The 21606-nt window shown below is 33.1% G+C and overlaps 2 protein-coding genes across 4 annotated transcripts; both read right to left on the bottom strand.

Moving 5' to 3' along the window:
- Positions 1-356: 356 nt before the first annotated feature.
- LOC132698794 (DEAD box protein 52 homolog) lies at positions 357-10559 on the bottom strand. 3 transcript variants are annotated; one of them, XM_060665070.1, is made up of 9 exons: positions 10372-10559; positions 10149-10319; positions 9917-10090; positions 9610-9865; positions 6974-7046; positions 3781-4198; positions 1862-2088; positions 564-719; positions 357-512 (listed from the first exon to the last, which is right to left on the bottom strand). In XM_060665070.1, the coding sequence occupies exons 1-9, from the start codon at positions 10447-10449 to the stop codon at positions 395-397; spliced, it is 1671 nt and encodes a 556-aa protein (XP_060521053.1). In that variant the 5' UTR covers positions 10450-10559; the 3' UTR covers positions 357-394. The 3 variants fall into 3 exon arrangements, 2 of the variants coding, with proteins under 2 accessions (XP_060521053.1, XP_060521054.1); XR_009618426.1 differs by having other exon boundaries at positions 402-512; positions 564-714; XM_060665071.1 differs by lacking the exon at positions 357-512 and having other exon boundaries at positions 563-714.
- Positions 10560-12157: 1598 nt separating this feature from the next.
- Positions 12158-21332, bottom strand: LOC132697972 (lysosomal acid glucosylceramidase-like). Its single transcript, XM_060663776.1, has 7 exons — positions 20764-21332; positions 18797-18894; positions 17783-17960; positions 15639-15749; positions 15365-15583; positions 14288-14577; positions 12158-12288 (listed from the first exon to the last, which is right to left on the bottom strand). Exons 1-7 carry the CDS (start codon positions 21286-21288, stop codon positions 12189-12191), a joined length of 1521 nt encoding a protein of 506 aa, XP_060519759.1. The 5' UTR covers positions 21289-21332; the 3' UTR covers positions 12158-12188.
- Between the last annotated feature and the right edge of the window lie 274 nt (positions 21333-21606).

Genomic DNA, 21606 nt, shown 5'->3' with positions numbered 1-21606 from the left:
GATATAGTTTACCAGACACACAATTTTGACAACTAAACGTAAACTGCAGAATTACCGCAACGTTTTTCTCTGGTTCTGCCCACAGGCACAGATCAGGCTTCTTCTTTCTTAATGTCTGGGGCAATCTGTTACAGCCGTTTATCTCTCAGTAATGACATCTCGCGCACCTTTGACATAAACTTACGACGCTGTAATAAAGTACTTGCAGTACTTTCCTTTTATTAATATTATTAATAAAATATATTTATTAATATGAAAACTACCACCATTTACGTCCTGATGTTTTCAACGATTCATGTTCCATAACTAAATCTAATTGAACAAGTCACAGACATAAAACAAACAAAATCAAAGGGAGGATTTTATTGAAATTTTGATAAAATAAAATTGAAAATCACCTATCAGCTTTCTTCAACTTTTCTTTTTTGGATTTTGGCTTTACCCGCTTCTTTTCTGTCGTTCCTTCTGTCTCTTTTGATATTGTTTTTTTTTTAATTTCCCTGATTTTTTTCCTAAAAATTTTGCAGGAAATAAAAATGACATAAAGAGAAAAAAATACCAACCTCTTACTGCCCTTTATTCTATGATATGATGGTTTCGTTACAATATCGTCTCTTTTGGGTGTCATTTTCAATTTCTTGCCAGTTGATTTGGGCTTTTTCAACGCCAGCATGTAATCGGGAACTTCATAACCGGACTCTCTGATAATGTGGGCTATACTAATAAAAAAAAATCAAAACAAAGTCAATGTGTGATAACACCTAAAGCAGTAACATGGGTGGGGAAAATCAAGAAAATTGAATTTGTAGTTGTAGGATTTGATTGAGAAGACGTAATTTTAATAAAAGGCCGACGTAATAACCAGCAATTTCTTGTGATTTTTTTCCTGATCTACTAAAAATAAAAAACCTATATACTCAGTGTCCCATTCAGGGCACCGAGGTACGGCATAGGGACTGCCCTAGAAATTAAAAAAAAATCATTTTCTGAAAAAAGGTGAAATGGAATGGAGCTTTAATATGTCATTAGATAGTCAAATAATAATCCGATAACCTAGTGGAAATAGCAAAATAACCAAAACTAACAAAAATAACCATAACTAAATAAAACTAGCCTACACAAATCCTTCGAAGGGCACCAAATGCCCCATGCCTGATATTTTTATGTTATGACAAGCTTAGCTGTTTTCAAATATTTAGTATTATCACTTATTTTACCACTGAAAATTAAGCTTAGGGACTAACTATATTTATTAACTATTCATGTATTTTACTAGTATAATGTGGAAAACCATTTAAAATAAATAGAATATCTTGTTTGCCTGAAATAATTATCAAGATTGCCATGAAAACAAAATTTGTTTTGATCAATGTCAAAATCTATCTTGATTGCCGAAAGCCTTAATTAGATAAAAATTTGTTACATTGAAATTGTTTTATTTAAACTCATTGTAATTCAGTAAGTACAAGAAATCGACGTATTAGGAATGAAGAAGGAAACTGATTATTTCAATAAACATTTTACTACTTAAATAATTCAATCAATAATAATAAATAAAACTTCAACGAATAATTAAATTTGGTTAGTGGACCAAACCTAATTATTAAGGGAGGCCAAGAAAGTCAAAACGTAGATAGGGAGTAATTTGCTGTCCCTTACCTATGCTTAATGTTAAAAAATTTTGAGGAAACTGAGTTTTAAAATTTAAGATAACAATTACGCCCATTAGTGCCAATTTCAAAAATAATTTCCAGCAATCTGTGTGTCTTGGTCGATTTACTGAATAACATTTTTTTTCAAATTTCTAGGACCCTCCGTTTCCCTAATATCGTACCCCCTCGCCAGATGCCGAGCGACTGACCTTTTTAAATTGTCCCTGTCGTCGCTCGTGAAAAAGGTGACAGCCTTTCCTTTGCGTCCGGCTCTGCCCGCGCGTCCGATCCGATGAACATAGGAAATAACGGACGGCGGAAAATCGTAATTGATGACCAAATTGACGCCCTTGAAGTCGACGCCTCTGGCCATTAACTCGGTGCAGATGAGTACCCAAACCTGTCCCTCGCGGAACGCCTCCACTGTTTTATATCTCTGAATGACATATTCACATTTTACCAAGAGTTTTTAAGATGTATATAAAAATTGGTCACACTTTTGTAATGCTGTATAATGTCCTACATATACTAATACATATCTTTATCCCCTTGTTCCCCTAGTTAAACACAAAGTGGCCTTAACATAAAAAGTACACGCCGTTCCTTGATATCGTGTCAATACTGGAGGGGGCAAGGAGGGGAGCTCATGTTGAACTTACGTCCTTAACTTTCAAGTTACGGTGTGATGAAGTTGTTGGACAAAAATATTTTATTTATGTTATCTAAGAAACGATTCCGAATATCATTGAGAAATTTGGTAAGCGCATTCTGTGCATCACATTTTTTTAAAGCAAAACTTTAACATACTCTCTTTCGACATTAAGGATTTTGGGCGGGATTTATAAAAAACATTACTGCCTTCTTCAGAATAAAGTTCACACTTACTTAAAATAGTGTTTGCAAATGGACCAATGTACAATTTACATATAATAAAAATGTTAATAAAAAAAAGACAAAAATTGCCATTCGTTTTCCATCTTGGTTAATTAGATATATAAAGAAGTAACAAAACAAAAAAAAGTGATAAAGAATACTTAAAGCTAACAAGGTCTAAAAACTATAATAGCGTATTCAATGTCCAAAATAGGCCCCAGTTTCCAGATACAATGCAATAACTTTTTTGTGGGTTGACTTTTAAACTTGTTCATATCTTGTTTCATCAAGATATTTTGGACAAAATTTTATAGTCTGAGGGGCAATATTTTCAAGCGATAAACCTTTTTAACAATTACAATGCGAATTTCTTGAGGTATAGGAATCTGAAGATTGTTCGAAGAACCAACTTTTAACATACATTTTATATCAATGTTTAGACAGGTTATAGGTCCTTTCATCTTGCCCAATACATTAAATGCTAATGCTTGCCTAAATTTCCTTACAAATGGATCCTTGGGCAAGGTGCAAGAAACTAGTTAGTCGAAAATTTACCAAAAAAAAATCTGTGGAGTAATTTTTGTTATTCTATTTATGGCACAAAAGTAGATAGCCCATTAGAGTTACTAGGGTCAATTAATGTTGCTGTAAATCAAATTAGGAATAGTCGCTTCGACAATCAACATGCCAACTTAATATCAATTACTGATTTTTCATTCTTAGCTATTCAATTGTGGAATTATGAATTAAGCTTAGTGAGGCCTACTTTTCAATAAATGCATGAATAAGTCAAACGGGCATACAGTATATTTGTGAAATCCATTTTTTTTTTCAGAGATTTTAACAAAAATTACATTTACTATTTACAAATCTTCTGTATACCTCCTGCATCGGTTGTTAATAAATCGAACTTGCTAATGTTTAGCCAATCATCCTGTTGGGTTCTTCAGAGCTGCACTGAAACTGATTGGCATTTTACTCTGTAGCTGCTCATACATTGTTTGAGGGAGGCGGAGCAAAAGGAGAACGGAGCATAAAAATCTCTAAACACGCAAACAATCTTTACCGCGACTCTGGTCTTTACCTTTCACCGATATGGGAATCAACCGGAAGAATATCTTCCAAAACAAGCTCCGCCTCCTTCAAACAGTATATGAGCAGGTAATGCTCGATTTATCAACAACGGATGCAGAAGGAAACCAGAGGTTTCGTAACGACCCATATCTCTATTTTGAAATACCTCAACCAAACGTACCTGCGTCTGGGTCATATCGGCGTGCATGGCGGCCACCATGACCCCGTCGTATATCAATTCCTTAAACAATTGCTGCGCTCTGTCCCTACTTTGAACGAAAACTAGCACCGGAGGATTGATGCCCTGACGGATAAGGTCTCGAATAGCAATCAGCTTGCCTTGCTCGTTGCCGACGAAAAGAAGTCGCTGTTCGACTGTGTCGACGGCTGTATTCCTGTTACCAACGGTGACCCGAGCTAGGCCCTTCATATTGCGCACGCACCATTTCGCCAATGCCGGCGTGAAAGTGGCACTGAACATTGCTATTTTTCTGTTAACGTTGTTGCAAGCGGCTAGTAGACTGATCAGCTGGTATCTGAAGCTGTGCTTACCCTCCTCGTAAAGTTTGTCCGCCTCGTCGACGATTAACCATTCAATACTAAGAAAAAATAATTTGAAGTGTGTTTGCAAAAACAGATACATTATGTTTTTGGAAAAGTTTATCTATAGTATATTGTATGAAAAATATGCAGTTTAAATGATCTTTATAATTTGTTTAACAAATAAATACTGACTAATTCGTTTTTTTTTGTTTGAATAGTACTATTTAGGTCTGTTTTAAGGTTCAATATTTTTTTTTCTAAAAATCGTGTCTACACATTGTCAACCATCGATTTAAAATGAGTCGCGTCAAAAAATTGTCACTGGTGATCTAATGAAAATCACAATTTCGTAATAAAGTGTCATAACTTATAAACAGAAAAGTGAGGCAAATTTTACAATAAAGACGGCTAGTAATGACGACCTTGTTTTTTTCTCGTTCGTTATTCCTACTGAAATTATTTGTAGGTCAAACAACATTTGTAAAAAATTAAAACAAAACTAACCACAACTGATCCTGCGTTTTTAAAAACGTCCAAAAAAGAGCATATAAATTAATATATGTGGTTTTTCAGAAGTAGTATTAACAAGATTGGAATATGGAAAAAACTGAGTATTCGATCTCATATTTCGTCTACTAACACTGCTAAAGATTATCGATAACTTTTTAGCAAGGACCTAAATTCAAAAGCATAATTGACTTTATTACCAGTGTTAACAAAATGTGGCTACTATTACTTTAATAAATCCAAATCATACAACAAAATAAATCAAATGCTGCCGGATTTGAACTGAGGTGGCTTTTACTTGATGAAAATCCATTTATCAAAATAAATAAGAACTAAAAGTTCAGATTTTCCACGAAATTATATATTATGACATGACAATTGTATCGACAACACCGTGTCTTTATCAAAATATGAAATGATAAAGACAGGGTGTTGTCGAAACAATTGTCATGTCATAATATATAATTTCGTGAAAATCTGAACTTTTAGTTCTTATTTATTTTGCTGCGGGATTTGATGAGATTACTTGATTTACGGTCAGACTGTCACTTCCAATTCAATCACGTTACTCATATCAAAGCAATATTTGTTTAGAGGCTGGGTACGTCCCATCTATGTGGAAAACAGCCATAGTTTTTGCAACCCAGAAGACAGCTTCGCCAACCAGCTAGCAAGGTAATGGAAAAGGTTGTTTATCAGCAACTGCTTTTGCGTACTAGTAGTAATAATATAACTTCATCAAACCCGTCACTTACTGCTTTACTGCATATTAATGATCTACTAATAAAAAATTTGGAGGAACACGTTTCAAAACTGGTCTTACTTTATTTTTCAGAAGCATTAAAATCTCTATCTTTTTCCAGTCATATTTGTATAACAGGCAGCAGTTGGTTACGTACGCGCTGAAAGACCAGCAAAAATAAAATATTTTTAATTTAATTAAGCACATTTTTGAGGAATAACTCAGAATTACTGAAAACAAATAGGAATAGCTGACTAAGTGCGAATTTCGGTCATAATTCTCTCTAAACTAGAAATACTAGACAACAAAATATTATGACGCAGCTCAATATTCCTCATGCAAATGTCACTGGTCTCAGAGATATTGGGCATTGAAAATTTAAATTTTAATGTGATTTTTTTTATTAATTGAGAAAGTTTTTACAGTATAATAGTGAAAACTGGGAGTTTCAGGGTTTTAACATGACAAATACAAATTTGAAACTTACTAAGACTTTGCTCCCTATTTTTTTGTATCTGTCAAGTTCTGGTTGCAATATGATGAATTAATGAATTTTCAATTTCTCGTAGAAAGGCGGTCTAACTCGCTTTTTGACTATAATGCATTTAAAAAGTTCAAGGTATTTTTTCTCTCTTTTTTTAAAACACTTAAATAAATTACCGGGAAGGCAATTGCAATAAAAAAAAACAATATCCCAAACTTTCTGCAACACAATTTTTGGCAACTTCAAATCAAGCAGAGAGGCTGGAACTGTCACCACAATCCAAATGCGTTTGGTTGAAGCAGGTCTAAAAGAAAGAAGGACTGCGAAAAAAAACCTATTATTTCAGTAAAACAAAAACAAATATACACTATTATTGTTGGCACACGAACATAGACAGAGTTCGTTTTCTGACGAATTAAATTTTTGTGTATTTGGGAGTGATGGTGCAAGATGAAGGGGTTCACATTAAGGTACATGGTTGTTTCTCTCCCGTTGGAGTTGGTCCAATTCATCAGATTGAATGAATAGATTGTTATAGGAAAGAATAGATACATTTATCGACAAATATTGGAGGAGCTCAATGTCTTACCCCAGGTTCCCTTTTCAACATGATAATTTTTGGGAGATTGCAGGGAAAGAAATTTAAAGAAAAAAAATCAAAAATCAAACCGAATCATTCGAAAAAATTGAAACGTTTCGACCTCCATTAGTAAAGAAACCATTGCCATTTTAATAGACTTGATTCCTACAAATAAAGGATATTGAAAAAATATTAACTGTGTCTACTAACTAAACAGCAGAAAGATGCTTTAATTTGGTCGCAGCAACAAAAAAATTTAATATAATTCATTTTATTTTTCTTCAAAAACTAATAACAATCACATACTATCATAAACTAACCAATCATGAACATAAAGAATTGTAAAAAATTTTGCTTGTAATAAAATTTTGGAAAAGTTGCTTTAATTTTGTTCAAAACTGTACAATATTTTGGTAGTCTCTAAGTTTTTTTATTTGATCCATATAATTAGTGACCTTTGTGGAGAGAGAGACACACCATATAAAAGAAAACAAAATTAAATTCTTAAATTCTCTTACTTTGACAATTCCAAGATGGGCGGATCTTGCTTCAACAAAAAGCACAATCTGTTTGGAGTGGTTATTAAAATATCTGGAACAAAGAAAACAACTGAATTATACAGCGCTGCCTGGCCTGGTAATTTGAACTCGTTATTTCAGTGTAGCAAGGGGCAAATACCAAGCAATGCTATTTCCAAATCTTCTCTATTCCACCTGCGTCCTGTTGGCTTCTTCTGACCTTAATCTTAAATGAAACTGGCTCGCATTCTAGTCTGTACCCTGTACCTGCCTATATACTGCACGGGGGGTCGGAGCTATGAACATTGTCTCCAATGACTGATTCCCATATTGGTGACCCGAATCGCAGTTAACAATTATAATAATATTCATAATCATCCGAGACAAAGTTTAATGTCCCTTCGTTTGCTCAGCCCTCCTCCTCAACCCTTATATAAGCAGTTACAGAGTGAAATGCGAGCTAGTTTCAATTAAACTCTGAAGGAGGCAACAGGATGATTGGCGAAACGTCAGCAACTCCTTTTCATCCCCGTTGACGCGAAATCGGGTGTGATCGGTAACATTAGACATTTTGGTTAGTTTTAGTTGTGAGTAGCAATTTGTATGGAAAAGCAGAATTATCTGTAATTGATTAAATGGGGCAATTTGCATATTGTATATTGTAAATTCTTCTTTCCGGTGTCACATTCTGATCGTTTTTGTAAAATATTTCACTCTGCCTATCTCTAGCAGCTTTCGGAATATTAATTATATTTCATATTTTTCGGCAGAATATCTAAAAAGTTAAACTTATTAGTTATTCAAGTAATAAAAATAAGAAATACAACTACAAATTGTGATCCCATAAAAACCTCAAACTATTTTGGATTCACTTGTTTGGTAAATCTGTCTAGTAATCTAATAATATGGAAAATCTTAAATAAAAAAAAATAAATTCTTAATTGTTATAATGCTGTTTGTTTTCATGAACTTGTAGGTTTAACCACTTTGAGAAACGTAAAGAAAGAGGAAATCACATAAAACTCTAAATAAAACTTCATGAGATACTACACAACGCACACGAAAAAACGGGAAAAAAATTCACGAAACAACTGTAGAACCTCCATTGTTTCATCGCAACTGCCAATTAAAATTTCGCCTATATGAACAATCGCTTGATATGGTTGGAGGGATAAAATAAATAAAAAAGTTAAAGATCCCAGTAACCTGATCATAGAAAACGAATTGTAAAAACTCAAAAAAAAAGTTATGTAACATCTAAACTAAGCAGTCTCTGTGGATTGTTATGTAGGCTCAGAGATCATCTGTCTATGGAAACAATCAGAATCTTCCGGCAAAATAACTGTAGTTTGCAAAGCAGGGAACAAAGAAGAAAATGATAATTACAGATCAATTTGGGTAATAAACATTTTTTCTAAAATTGTCGAAAAACTTATGGGAAAGCACTTCGTACAATATATTACAAACACAGTTCAAGTGGACAAATTCCAGCATGATTTCCTTAAAAAGAGTGGCACTTTAACTGCCACTGTGGATCTCCTCAATCAAACGCAGTAGACGACCAAAAGTGTGTAATGTTCATAAATCTGAGAAAGAGTTTTGATATAGTTAGTGTTGATATTTTATTAAATATATTCAAAAACATACGAATTACTGGAGCTACACTTAATTAAATTAAAACTTTTATTGAAGTTAGAAATCAATTTGTCAAAACTAATAATGTTAAAAGTGATACTAGGTCAAATTACTCAAAAGTGCAGCAGGGTTCTGCCAATCTCAAGCACGCTATTTTACCTTCCTTTATTTTACACTGCTTTAGCCTACACAGGTGCAGACGAAAATTATTTATATGGAGAGGTTAACAGTGACCTAAGAAATTATTTGTGGATTGGCTGTATAGTAATAAAATCTAAATTAATGTAAATAAAACAAAATTTATGATAATCAACTAAAAAAGAAAGTAATACAAAATGTAAAGAAAAATATTAATAATAAACCTTTAAAGCAAGTAAATAATTATAATTTAGAGTTAATTATGCAATTAAATGCAGACATTATTTATCACTGTGCCACACAAAAAAAATATTATATGAGTATGACAGACTAATTAACATAATTAAGCTATAAAAAGAACTAAATACCTGTAAGTTGCTTCTGCATGTAAATTAATATCCAAAGTATTTAATAATGAACAAAAATATAATGTATCAATAATTTTATGTCATCAAGTACACAAATATGTGATGAGAATTATAAAACACAAGAATCAATATAGAGCTGCATAATCCTATTGTTAACTCATCAAGCAGTTTTAATGATTTATCAAGAGGTGTAAAATCTGCAAATAAATTGAGTTTCTTTGTTAAAAACATTAAAAACTATATTCTTAGTAAACAGATAGATTAGTAAAATGTTTATATATTTATACCCACGCTGCAACTTACTAACACTTATGTTAGTTTTGTCGAGGCCAGAACTTTAAGCACTGCTTAGAGATATTTGTTAAAACATCAACATATTTTGTTAAATAAGAGATCTGTTTAAAAAAAAAATTTTGGAATCAAGTTTCCTGTCGTAAAAGTCTACCAAAATCTGCTATTTTCAGTGATAGAATAATACAAACACATAAAACTTACCATATCCCTTATTACTACTAGGTCCATATTGTGAAAGTGTCTTTTTAATCTTGCTAATAATATGGATCCGAAAGCCCCTACCCTCTGATAATCTGATGCATTCTCTCTGAGTTTGGCGAGCCAATTCATATGTTGGGCACAATATTAATGCCCGAAAACCCTTTTTTCTAGGACGTTTTAATTTCTGAATAATGGGAATTAAAAATGCTGCCGTTTTACCTGAACCGGTCGGTGCACATGCTAGAAGTTGCCTTCCCTTAAAAGAATAAACTTAATAAGGAACATTAAAACTAGAAAATATCCTTACCTGCAATAAAATGGGCACAGCTTGCTTTTGAATTGAAGTGGGTTCCTCATATCCACACATCTTTAAATTCTCAATTATATCCTGATCAACAAGAAAATCATTGAATGATCTAGCTGGCGCAGGAAGGTTTTTTCCAACAACACTTATACCATGCATATTCCTATAGCGATTAACCTAGATAATTATGCGATCAATAAACATGAAGAAGGAATATAGTAAGGGCACTAGATACCTCTTCTTTTTCTAAAAGTTTTTTCCTTCTTAAAATCTCATTCTCATCTAACAATTTCCGTTTCTTTCCGCGTTTTTGTTGACTAGTTATTCCATTCAATATTGTAACAGTGGTATTATGGTTGCTTTCTTTAGATTGGTCTCCAGAATCCACTTCCAAAGCTATTTCCTTCTACAATTAAATAGTAACTTGTGAATAAATAAAACTTGCTTTGAAAACTTACTTTAACTATTCTCTTGGGTTGATCCTTAGGAAAATGAAGACCATTTGTGAGTTTTTTAAATATATCGTATGCATCCATTTTTTAAACTTATTATTAACTAAAATTAATTACTTTTTATATATAAAACTTTAAAAACCTGGAAAATGTGCGATTTCGATTTTCAAAATTATTTTTGGTTAGTTAGGTAATTCTTCTTCGCGTTGGCATGAGTGAAGAGCATGTCCACGACCATTGGTCCGCTTGTTGACGACGATTTTCATAAAATCAAAGTTTGTGAACTTTGAGAGTGATTTTTATGGATAATAAGGAAGACACACGACAGATGGGTGTACCTGCGACATTACCGCCACGTATTTCGCGCTTCTACTACTAAGTGCGATTTGGATGGCCATAGAGCAGGACAGTGATTTATTTGGACGAGATTATTCATAAAATCACTCTCCAACTTTACAAAGTTTGATTTATTACTTTATTATTGGATTTCTGAGCAATCTTTATCATCGAGTTCCACATCCAAACTTATTGACAATCTGTCAGCGACCATAAATTCCTCATAGTCATTAGTTAAAAACCAGTTATATCTTGTTGCTTCATAAGTTCCTGTATTATCGGCATACGTAGGACCTTTATATCTCTAGTAGCTATGTGGCTTTTCTACCTGTCTTCAACTGTTTCCTAGATAACTTGATTTTACTGTTACAGGAGTGGGTAGATGTTTTTTTACGCCTTTTTGACTGGCGATAAACGCTGCAGAACTAGAGCAGAAGACTAATACTTTTGAAACTGAGCATTAAATTATCGCATACAGCTTGTCGAAAATTTGATAACGGATAAAATTATTTCCAAAGTAAAAGATGTAACTTTTTCATATATGACACCCTGCATATTTTTAGATAGTAGGATTCAGAATTCATTATCGAAATTTTTATGTAATTTGAACATAAGAACAAAGAAATAACAGTAATGGTGAAGCATTGATTACTGGCATGAGACGTTAGTGTATTCCTACCATAATAAAAATAAATGAACACAATAATTACAAAAAAACTTTGAAAAATACGACATGCTAGTTCTATTCTTATTCTATCTGCGGTGCGTCCCTATCCATTGTGGCCAGGGTGCTGCATTGTGACTTTTCGATCGCTCCCAAATAGCTACTAGACCTATAGAAGCCCTGTCTATGCTCTGATAGTACGGCTACTCATGAAGCAACAATGTAAAAAAATGAGAAGCTCCATTCAAGATGCGCGTGCTCCCCTGTCCTCTGGTAAAAGTACAGTAAAATTTGTTTCTATTAGAAATCGGTATTTGGGTCGCCATCAACTGTGCTATAGAAACCAATGCATGTTCGTATTTTTGTTATGTTTAGGCAAAAGCCGCTAGAGGGTGTCTGTACCAATGACTTGTGTCAATGTATTCCATGAATTGTCGAGGATTTTGGTGTAGACGAGTTAAAATGCCCAAAACGTTCAAATCGTTGTGTTTTATTTTTTCCACATGATCTCTTAACGCTTAGTTTTTATGTTAACTTAGCATCTTCAATATTTTTATGGTTGTACACGCAAATCGTATGTTTTACCTTATTTTCGCATCCACCATTTAAGCTACTCTGTACGCATAATCTATTGATAGTAGCCCTCATCCATCATCCATCTTGGTAACTGAGCAATTGTGTAATTCTTTTACTTTTTTTTTGGATGACGAATATCTAGCTGAGGGTTGGCGAATGTTTGTTAAAGCACAGGGGTGTACATACCTAGGTAGGTTAAATAATAAATCGGTCCATTTGAAGTTATTTATTTAATAATTTAAAAGGGTCACTGATTATACAAAAGCGTGTTTAAAGAATTTGCTTCAAAATCAATCGATTCGACTGCTCCGGCAATGTTGATTTGAACTGTTACCGGATTATTTGACCTGAAAAAATATTCATTAAAAGCAAAAACGTCTGTCAGGAAAGAAGGAAAGCTTTCTATTTTTCAATGGAAGTTAAGTAGAGAATTCTTGAATATTTTTTATCGCAATATAAGGTCGAATTGTATTCAAACTTCAATTTAGAAATCAATACTGCTTTTACAGCTTGTGCGAAGTTTTTATATTTTTAAGCGATGGAAAATTTTTGTTCTAAGATTATTATTCTTTACAATTTTCAATATTTCTTTTGTATTGTGTAAAAGAAACCGATGTATCTTATTTTGGTACGATCTTGTTCTAAAAATTTTCAAGGTTACTTCAAAAACTGTACGCGTTTCAGTAAAACTATTTGTCAAACTATAAATATTTTAACAATATATATCAATTTAAAAAATGGCAATATTTCCAATTTCAAATAAGGACCCTATCAACAGCAAAATTTTATATTTATGTGTTACCAATGTATGCCAACTGGTGGCAGCACATCTTAAGTGGGATATTTTAATCTCTGAGTTTCTGTGTTCTGTATTTTTCGTACACAGGAATATAGTTGTCCAAGTCATGGCTTGGTTGGCGATGTTTTATAAATTACCACAGAAATAATGAAAATTGACTTTGTATTTAAAAGGACAATGTTTTAGGTAAAGATATTAGGGCTACTTTGAATGTAAAATATATAAAGCAGGAAGTAACACTTTTGAAATCCGTCATTGTCGCATACAGAGCGTCCAAAATTTGATAACTGACAAGATTATTTTCAAAGAAAGTTCATTTTTTTCAAATAAGACATCCTCTATATTTTTGGATAGCAGTATGCAGAACTGTTTGTTAATTTAAATCTGATTAGGGATTATAGAACCTCTTTGCTGTGTGGGATTAAAGACAAAGTCTAAAAAATACATATTGAGGTAAACAACATTTTACGAACATATTTATCGACTTCTATTGCTTTTTGTTTATTTTTAACATATTCTTTAGACTGTTTGGTTGGAGTTTTAACAAAGGTGACTAAAGAATTAGGACTAAAGAATGGAAAGTCATATCCAAGGTGTCAGAAAAGATTTTGCTTATAATAAAATCTTAATTCTTTGGGTAGGTAGAGCTTCCACACACAACGGAATTAACCTGTACGTTTTTGTACAATTTAAGTAATTCATGAACTAAGGAAATTGTGCCAGAGAGAATTGGATTGAACTATGCTTTTTTTCATGAAATTGTTTTTAACTTTATAGATATCAATGCCCATGAAATTCTTTTGGATTCTTATTTTCAAATTTGTTAAAGACAGATAAACAACACAATTCAGCCTTGGGCATTATATTCTTTTTGTTTTATTTTTCTGCATATTTACTTCGTTTCTATAGAAAGAATATTTATCTGTTTATTTTTTTCTGTGAATGTAACTAATATTTATTACTATGATGAAGGTTTGTGCCTTACATGATTTAGTTTACTGTGCCCTATTTCTTTTTTTTTATACTTCTGGAAATGTTACTATTTTCCTTTCAGTTATATTTTTTTGCAAATTTAGGTTGTATAGAATTAATATTTTCTCTTCTTAGTATTGTACTTTGAATATATATATTTTTTCCTGTAACCATTGACATATCTTTCTGGTAGTTATTATTTATTATTGTTGTATTTCTTGCAATATATTTATTGGCTAATAAACGCTAAATGTTGTTGGATAATTAAATCGTTTAAATGTGTTTGTAAATTTATTTACCTTATTTACCAATGTGTAATATTTTTTACTAATTTGGACACTTCAAATAGAAAATATGTTTTAACTCAATTGTACTTAAACTTTAAAGTATAATATATAGATATAAGTATTTAAAAAGAGTCGTGGATATTTAACTTATATTGCAGGATATTTTTTTTATCGATCCACATGGAAATATCTTTCCGGACCATTGGTTTAAGTCTATTACTGCATTACTGCAGTAACAAATTGAAATAATAATTAAGTTTAAGAGTTTCAATTTAAATTTAAACTTACTGGTTGGATATGATTACGGCAACTTTGTCATCGGGTCTCAGAAAAGCTGCAGCCTTAACATTTGCCGCCGATAATGCATCGCTCGTAGTTATGTCAAGTTTCACAGAATCTGGAACTAAAAACTTGGAAAAATGGCCCAAGACATAGAACATGGGCTCCTTGTAGAATTCGTCACGAGCTTCGCTTATTATCACCGGCGCGTCGAGGGAAACGTTCATCCAACTTGGACCACCGACATTGCTCAGTGCGAAATTCCACTCAATCCATCCGTTAAAATGGTGATTCAGATCCTAAAATATTTCGCAACAATTGACATAAGGCATAACGGCGCAATTCAGAAAATTTATATTATTTGAACTAAAAAAGGGGAACTTTGTGTATATTCGGAAAAATTGTAGTTAAACTAACCAAAACTAACCAAAACGTGTAGCTGATCCAATAAACAGGCACAGAGCAAATTGAAATTTTCTGACATATTGGCCTACAGCATATTTTTTTAAATGGAACACCTTGAATATTATATATTTGTTTAATAGATTATCTTATTCCGATTACAATGATGTAACATACTTTATATTTTAGTCCACTCGTTTTTGACAGAGGCAAAAATAGGAAATTTTTATATGATTTCAAATTGAATTGATTGAAAAACTTGGCTGCTAACCCTACATTTTGTTTTATTGTTTACCTTGATATCTCTAAAAACAAAAAAGTGTCAGCCAATTAAAATATTTTTAGGATAAACTGAACGCACGGTACAAGCATTCTCATTACTTGGGCGCCATTGGCAATGAACAGAAGGGAGATAAAAATGGACCTGTTTCCCTCTTTCATTCTTCTTAAACTAATTTTTCAAGAATTTCAATGTATAGTCTGTTAAATGAGCAGATTACCGATATACAGCAACAATTTTAACACATTCACTTCCTTTCTTTTTTGTGGACGAGTGTAATCCATTCCACTTTCCAAGATTTGGGGATTGGATCGCCACTGATATATCTGTCACACGAATTGACAGCACAGTTTGAAAATTGAAAAATGCGACTTGAAGAAGGATATTGACTAAGTTATACATACGTATAATATGTCGTTAACGTAATCGACGCCTCTGCTCCAATCTCCAAGCCTAACCATCATGTTCGAAAGGTAACCGTTCACGTTTTGACACGCTTCGGTTCCAAGAACGAACAGGTTTTCGGGAAAGTTGAACCAACTTTCTTGGTTTTTATCATTCTGGTACCAATGGATCGCAATGCCATCGGCGTAGTCGTAGATCTCTTTTCTGGATAAAGTGGTCTAAAATATGGAAAACGAAAAATTATATATACTGCAAGGGCACCCCGCTGCTTACGTTCTGGAAACTGGTGAGATGAATTGTGGTATCGTCAAGTAACATAATTTTCAAATCCTTAAAACTTGAGTTCCTTATTGCTGGGCCGAAATGTTCCAATATCCAATCCCTCTACAAAATAACAAATAGTAAATAATACCGAAAGAATTCTGTCAGGGTCTACGGATCTACTTTTTAAGAATTTCTTTTGTTATTTTTTCTTTTTTTGTATTATGTTTTGGTTGCTGTAAGATCTTGCCTTGATATCAATTATTTTTATTTATTTTTTATTTTTTCAAATTTTAATTATTTCAATTCAATTAAAAGATCCCAAAGATGAAAAGAAAAACACGAAAATGTTGGGCTATGGACCTGGAATTGGCTGCTTAAATACAAAAGCTATTTGTTTGAATATGCTGCATTCGAAGAAAACAGTTGCTATTATACCGGTGTCGCAAGGGCAACGAGGTACGTTATTAGGTAAACGGACGGTCATAAATGTATTTTTTTTTCATGCACAGTTTTCTGCACAATCTTAAAGCTGATTCCCAGTGCGTTCACTCCTATTTCTTAAATAGTCATTGGCGAGTTTCCACTTTGTCCTTCATTTTAAAAATAGTTTATCAAATTTAAAACCATTGTATTTGCTTGGGGATGCAAAAAAATTTATCTTACTAATTTTATTTGGAGGGTACAATTAAACAAGATAAAAGAAAAATCACCGTAAAAGTTTGTCGTTTGTTTTAATTATAACTCTCTTCATACATTGCAATGGTTTTTTCGATTATGTTCATAGATATAAGAAAGTGACTAACTGATACGAATTAAGGGAAGACCCGGGCAAGCTGTAAGAATGAAATATAGCCGAGCAGGTCCGTACTTTGCTTAGAATTTAATTATTTGGGGTTTTGTTAGGAAAGATACTAAACAATATTTATTTATTTACGTATGTATTTATGTTTAAATCTAAAATAAAATTACAAATTATTTTTATTACCTACTTAAATTACTTAAAATTGTTCACATAATATATCAGTATCACTATCGCTATCATCGCCTGTTCTAATTATTATTTGTTCTATATTATTTGCAATATGGATACGATTGTTCTGCTTTTGTCAATTTTTTTAAATCTAAAACCCATGTGTTGAATACACTTCCATAAGGTAGTTCTGCCACATTTAACACCGGTTTCATCTTTTTCAAGGCTCCTAATTAAGATATTTAATGTAGGCATGCTTTGTTCCTCGTATAACTGGTAAATTTTACGCCGTATTATATCTTGATCACTTTCATCTATACACGAGAAAATGTCAGAATCGCTTCTTTTTTTTCCTCGCTGAAATGGGATTATTCCATACATTTGATGTTGGAATTTTCGTCAATGTGGCCGTTTCTTCTTAAGATGCTTGCTTGCTGGCACCACGTTCAATGAGAGTCAAATAAACATTGTTTATAACTTCCTTAGTCTCAATAGAATAGTGTTTTCTACATTTGGGCGGGAGCATCTCCTGAGATACACTAGACTCGCACATATTTTGCATAATTCGCACACGATTCAACACACGCTGCATTACACACGAAATAAGAATGATTATTAATAAACTTAAACTAAGTAGTATACCAAACCAAAGAATATTAAACACAGGTAAATATAAAATTATTTTCTATTTCGGACCACAATTTTACTTGAATTTAAATTCCGAAATTTAAAGTAATAATCTTGTTGCATTGTATTTTAATGATCACCCTTGGATAATCCCATTCAAAAGACATTTTTCGCTTTTTTATATCTATGAACAGACTTTACCTTTTCAATCTCTAATGTTTGGTTAGTTTGTGTTGTTGGTGGTTTGTCATGAAAACTTTCATCTTTATGTTTACACGTTTCATTACATTTCAAGGTACAAGTATGTCAAAACCATACGACTCGCATAGAAAATTCCGATTATTTTAAAATCCTTTGAACGGGAGGCGATAACACCCTTTACATCACAAGACATTAGGCATTAGGCTGCATTCAGCAAATATTTCAGGTTTCTAAATATCCAAAACACGCCAATGTTAAGAATTTAAATTGATGAAAAAAATGGTGATTAATAGAGACCAAGTTGTTCTTATTAAGTAAAAATATTATTTTTCTTTAACTCTCCAAATATACTTACTAATGACTCATAGGTAAACAATAAATTAATATTCCAGTCCGGGCTACTGTACGGTTCATTTTGAGGAGTTATTCCCCAAAACTCAACTCCTTGTTCGCGATAAGCCGTAAGGAATTTTATGTAGTATTCTGCCCACAACGCCTGATATTCGTCTTTTAATACTCCAGTGCCACGAAAACTTTAACAAAGAATAAGAAATAAATTCCAAAACACTTGATGAAAAAGTATTATATACAGGGTGAGTCGAAATGATCTTTGTGTGTGAAAATATTGATAAAATATTTTGTTGGTACCTGGTGTAAACAATCGTCCCGATACGTTGGCACTTTTCATGTTATTTTAATAATAACGGGAAATTTTTTCAACGGACGCGTATGGTGTCAAAACTGTTCATATTTTGGATAACAACTGTAGTTTTTGAGATATACTTGTCATAAAAATGAAATAATAAAAACTAATAAAATGCATATTATTTTTATTAACTTCTTTTTTTTTAATATCAGAAGCCTTTTTATGGGCGGAACTTCGAAATTCGTATTGTGCTAGATATTTTTACTAAAAAGGGAAGGAAAACGTAGATATTTAAAACTGTTTTTGTTCTAGTTTTAAAATTTACTGTCAATTAGTTACTAATAGTAATTTTTAACTTTTAATTTAGTTCTTTATGTATAATACCTCACAAACTACAATTGTTATAAAAAAAACAGGAGATGAAAAAATATAGCAAAAAATATTTTAAGACCATAAGCATCTATTGACGACACTCATTTTGCTAGCAACCTGTTTTAATTTACAAAATTTACATGAAAAAATGTAATCTAAGCAGAAAAATTATAAAGTTTCAACAAAATATGTGAAAAATTGCCAGCTATTTGTAAATAAAAATTTTATTTTTTAAATAAATAATAAAAAATTTTTCGCCCAAAGATTGTGTTATTACCGCTCGACCTACTTTTTCGACTCACTCCGTGTTATAATATACAAAATGCTGTTCTCCAAAGTCCGTTTACTTACTCTTCAACGGTTTTCATCCAGACAGGGGACGACCATGAAGACAGAAACAACTTGAATTCTTCACCCCGTATTGCTTGAGCTTTCTTGATTAATGGAATCTAAAAACAAATATAAGCTATTAATCGTAACAAATTCAGTGAGTACCAAAACTTTTGTTTTCAAACTTATTCTTGATCGCGATAGAGTAGAATCTCTCCCTAAGAACGCTCTCTTGGTTCTTTCTATTTCTTAAACAAAAACAAACACACGAAAAAATGGTAAGAAATTGGCAAGAAATGCAATCAAAGTCTAGATAACAGAGGAAACTCAAGCATACTGAAGGCGATTACCAAGATTGATCCATTCGAGTCTTCAAGAACAAGAAACGAAGAAACGTACAGCCGATATCCTATCAGCATTGAGCAGATCAAATTTGACAATTCTCTTAGGGATGTACACCGGACACTACAGCCACATACACAAGATTGGCCTCACAATGATGACGAGTATATCAAACTTTTTACGAGGGCCGAATCTGATCTAATCATTTAATTTTATTATGCGCCTAAGAGAATAAGTGGGTAGTTTTCTTAAGTTTGTTGTCACCGTGTGTTCGTCATTAAATAGTCGAGAACTTAGGTAAGTTTTTAGGATGACGGAAAGATGAAGAAAGTCTTACCAATACGGCCGCACAAATAGAAGTTATGACTGATTTACCCAGCAGCCAAGGACAGCCAGTTGGGTAGAGTTGACCAATATTTCACTATTTCAAAACGCCCGAATAAAGAATGCGAAGTTTATTCCTCTTTCCGAGTACGATAGGTAGATTTTCTTTTTTAGACGTTACACACAGATTTTTCATTTTTAGATAGATGAGTCTGCAATTTCTCCAAAGCGGGTGCTTTTAGCTTTTTCATTACTTTTTTTTGCATTTTCAAGCATAAGTATAACAAACCTGCTTCAAAGCACTACAGATTATAGGGGATTCCAATATCACAATAATCACAAAGGTTTCCTCGTAATGATTTATAAAATGGGACTTCCCCGGTTTTGGATTTTATAATGTATAAATAGATGGCGCTGTTAATTCAGGGGCGCCAAACACGGGAATCGCTTTAATGTAATTATAAAAATGATAAGAATGGCAACACAGGATATGCTCAGTCTGAAAGACAAAAAGACAAAACTCCGGAAAATCTACAAGTGACAGTGGTATCCTTTATTACTCACGTAATGATGGAAAAAACAATAGTTTACTGTCGGACAGGAAAATCGATAAGGATAGAATCGTATCACATAGAATCGATAGTTTCGCCTTCGTGAGAGAAATGAGCACGGAGAGCGATTACTTCTATTCTGTTGAGGAAGATTTCGTCATTAGCAATATCATAGTTAAGTGAGGTGGAGAAATGAACAACAAAGGTAATGGAAAGATGCTAGATGAAGCAAGTTCAAAAGTATTTTTCAGAAGCAGCAAGCATTCAAAAAGGTGTCAGACAAGTGTACATAATCTCTCTTGTGTTATTTAACATCTATTCAGCATATATACAGAGGTCAGCTTTGGCATAAGAATCAACGAAAATATCAATCACAAATTATTAACAGCTAAAGATTTATCATGCGCCCTGAGAATTGGAATCACCCCTTGGTATATGTTTCCAGTGTTGCTCTACGGTCTAGACGGGTGGATGTTAAATAAGGAAACATCCTGGAGATTGGAAGCTTTCGAGATGTGCATATACAGAAGTTTGTTGAAAATTCTCTGGGCAAACCCACTGACAAATCAAACCGTATTGAAGAGAATGAACAAAGATCTGGAATTTTTGTATACACTAAAAAAAAAACTCGAACTGCATTCACCACCTGCATATCTACTGAAATTTTATTAGTAAACATCTTTCTAAACTTTACTGTCTTTAATAGGGAAATAGCTTTAAAACATTGGTAGGTCGAGTTAACCCCGATCATACAACTCTTGTGATACTTGCCTTGTATTTGAGGTCCTCATCTTGCAAAGCGAATTTTCCTAAGGTTTCGTCTTTGGTATCACAGTGACTGTAGGCTCTCAAGGAGAAGTCCGAAGCACCCATCGTTACCCTGTTAATGGTATACTCGATGCCGTCTTTTCCGAAAAAACTCTGCAGCAGAAATTCCTGGAGGTCGGCCGATAACGACAGTATATCGTAACTGGTCGTGTCTGTGAACGCTCCACCGAATCCCATGATAACTTCTCCGTTTTTGTTTATCTCCGGTACAGTTACACTGAGCGAAGTGGAGCGAGCGTTCCCTGAAAATTTCCCCGTACTGGCGTGAAACCCGATGTTTTCCGCGCTGGTCGAATAAAGCTGGTATTCCGTAGATGCCAGATTTAGCACCTGCGGAACCGTATCACAGTAGGTGGAGTTACAGACGCACACCCTTCCGTACTCCACATCTCTGGATACGCACGGACTGTCCCCGCTTATAGTTTTTACACAAACTACGAAAATAAAGGCACTAACTAGGTTCTTCATGTTGCAAGGCACTGGGTTAACTGTGAATAACACGATCGGTCTTTTATATAGACCTCTGAAGTGGATATTACATTTGAAAAACTGTTATCGCTACTTCAACCTTTGATTGATTGTTGTTTGAAAAATATTTATCGTCCGTTTGAGTGTATTTTGAAAAATATTCCACTTCTAGTTTTCGTATCGGGCACACAATAAAAAATATCCAAACAAATATCATCGAAAATTGGCAATGTGTTTCCTCTACTACCATTTCTACACTCATTTTCGATTATTGCATTTAATTATCGTAGCTGCTAATCTTGCTCTTTCAATTTGCGA

Source organism: Cylas formicarius, unplaced genomic scaffold (assembly GCF_029955315.1).
Source record: "Cylas formicarius isolate icCylForm1 unplaced genomic scaffold, icCylForm1.1 PGA_scaffold_2__14_contigs__length_35257938, whole genome shotgun sequence".
NCBI classification, from domain to species: Eukaryota; Metazoa; Arthropoda; class Insecta; order Coleoptera; family Brentidae; genus Cylas; species Cylas formicarius.
Note: the sequence above shows the minus strand (reverse complement) of the source record. Positions and strands in the feature narration are given on the sequence as shown.

What these genes read in the sequence shown, in the direction of transcription:
- LOC132698794 (XM_060665070.1), bottom strand. Translation starts at nt 10,449, where the DNA reads ATGGATGCATACGATATATTTAAAAAACTCACAAATGGTCTTCATTTT. An exon ending in AACTTTTAGAAAAAGAAGAG is followed by an intron (nt 10,091 to 10,148) that starts GTATCTAGTGCC and finishes ATAATTATCTAG; the next exon opens with GTTAATCGCTATAGGAATAT. An exon ending in GACAGGGACAATTTAAAAAG is followed by an intron (nt 720 to 1,861) that starts GTCAGTCGCTCG and finishes TTTTTTTATTAG; the next exon opens with TATAGCCCACATTATCAGAG.
- LOC132697972 (XM_060663776.1), bottom strand. Translation starts at nt 21,288, where the DNA reads ATGAAGAACCTAGTTAGTGCCTTTATTTTCGTAGTTTGTGTAAAAACT. An exon ending in TGGATGAAAACCGTTGAAGA is followed by an intron (nt 17,961 to 18,796) that starts GTAAGTAAACGG and finishes TCTTTGTTAAAG; the next exon opens with TTTTCGTGGCACTGGAGTAT. An exon ending in GCCGTAATCATATCCAACCA is followed by an intron (nt 12,289 to 14,287) that starts GTAAGTTTAAAT and finishes ATATTTTTTCAG; the next exon opens with GTCAAATAATCCGGTAACAG.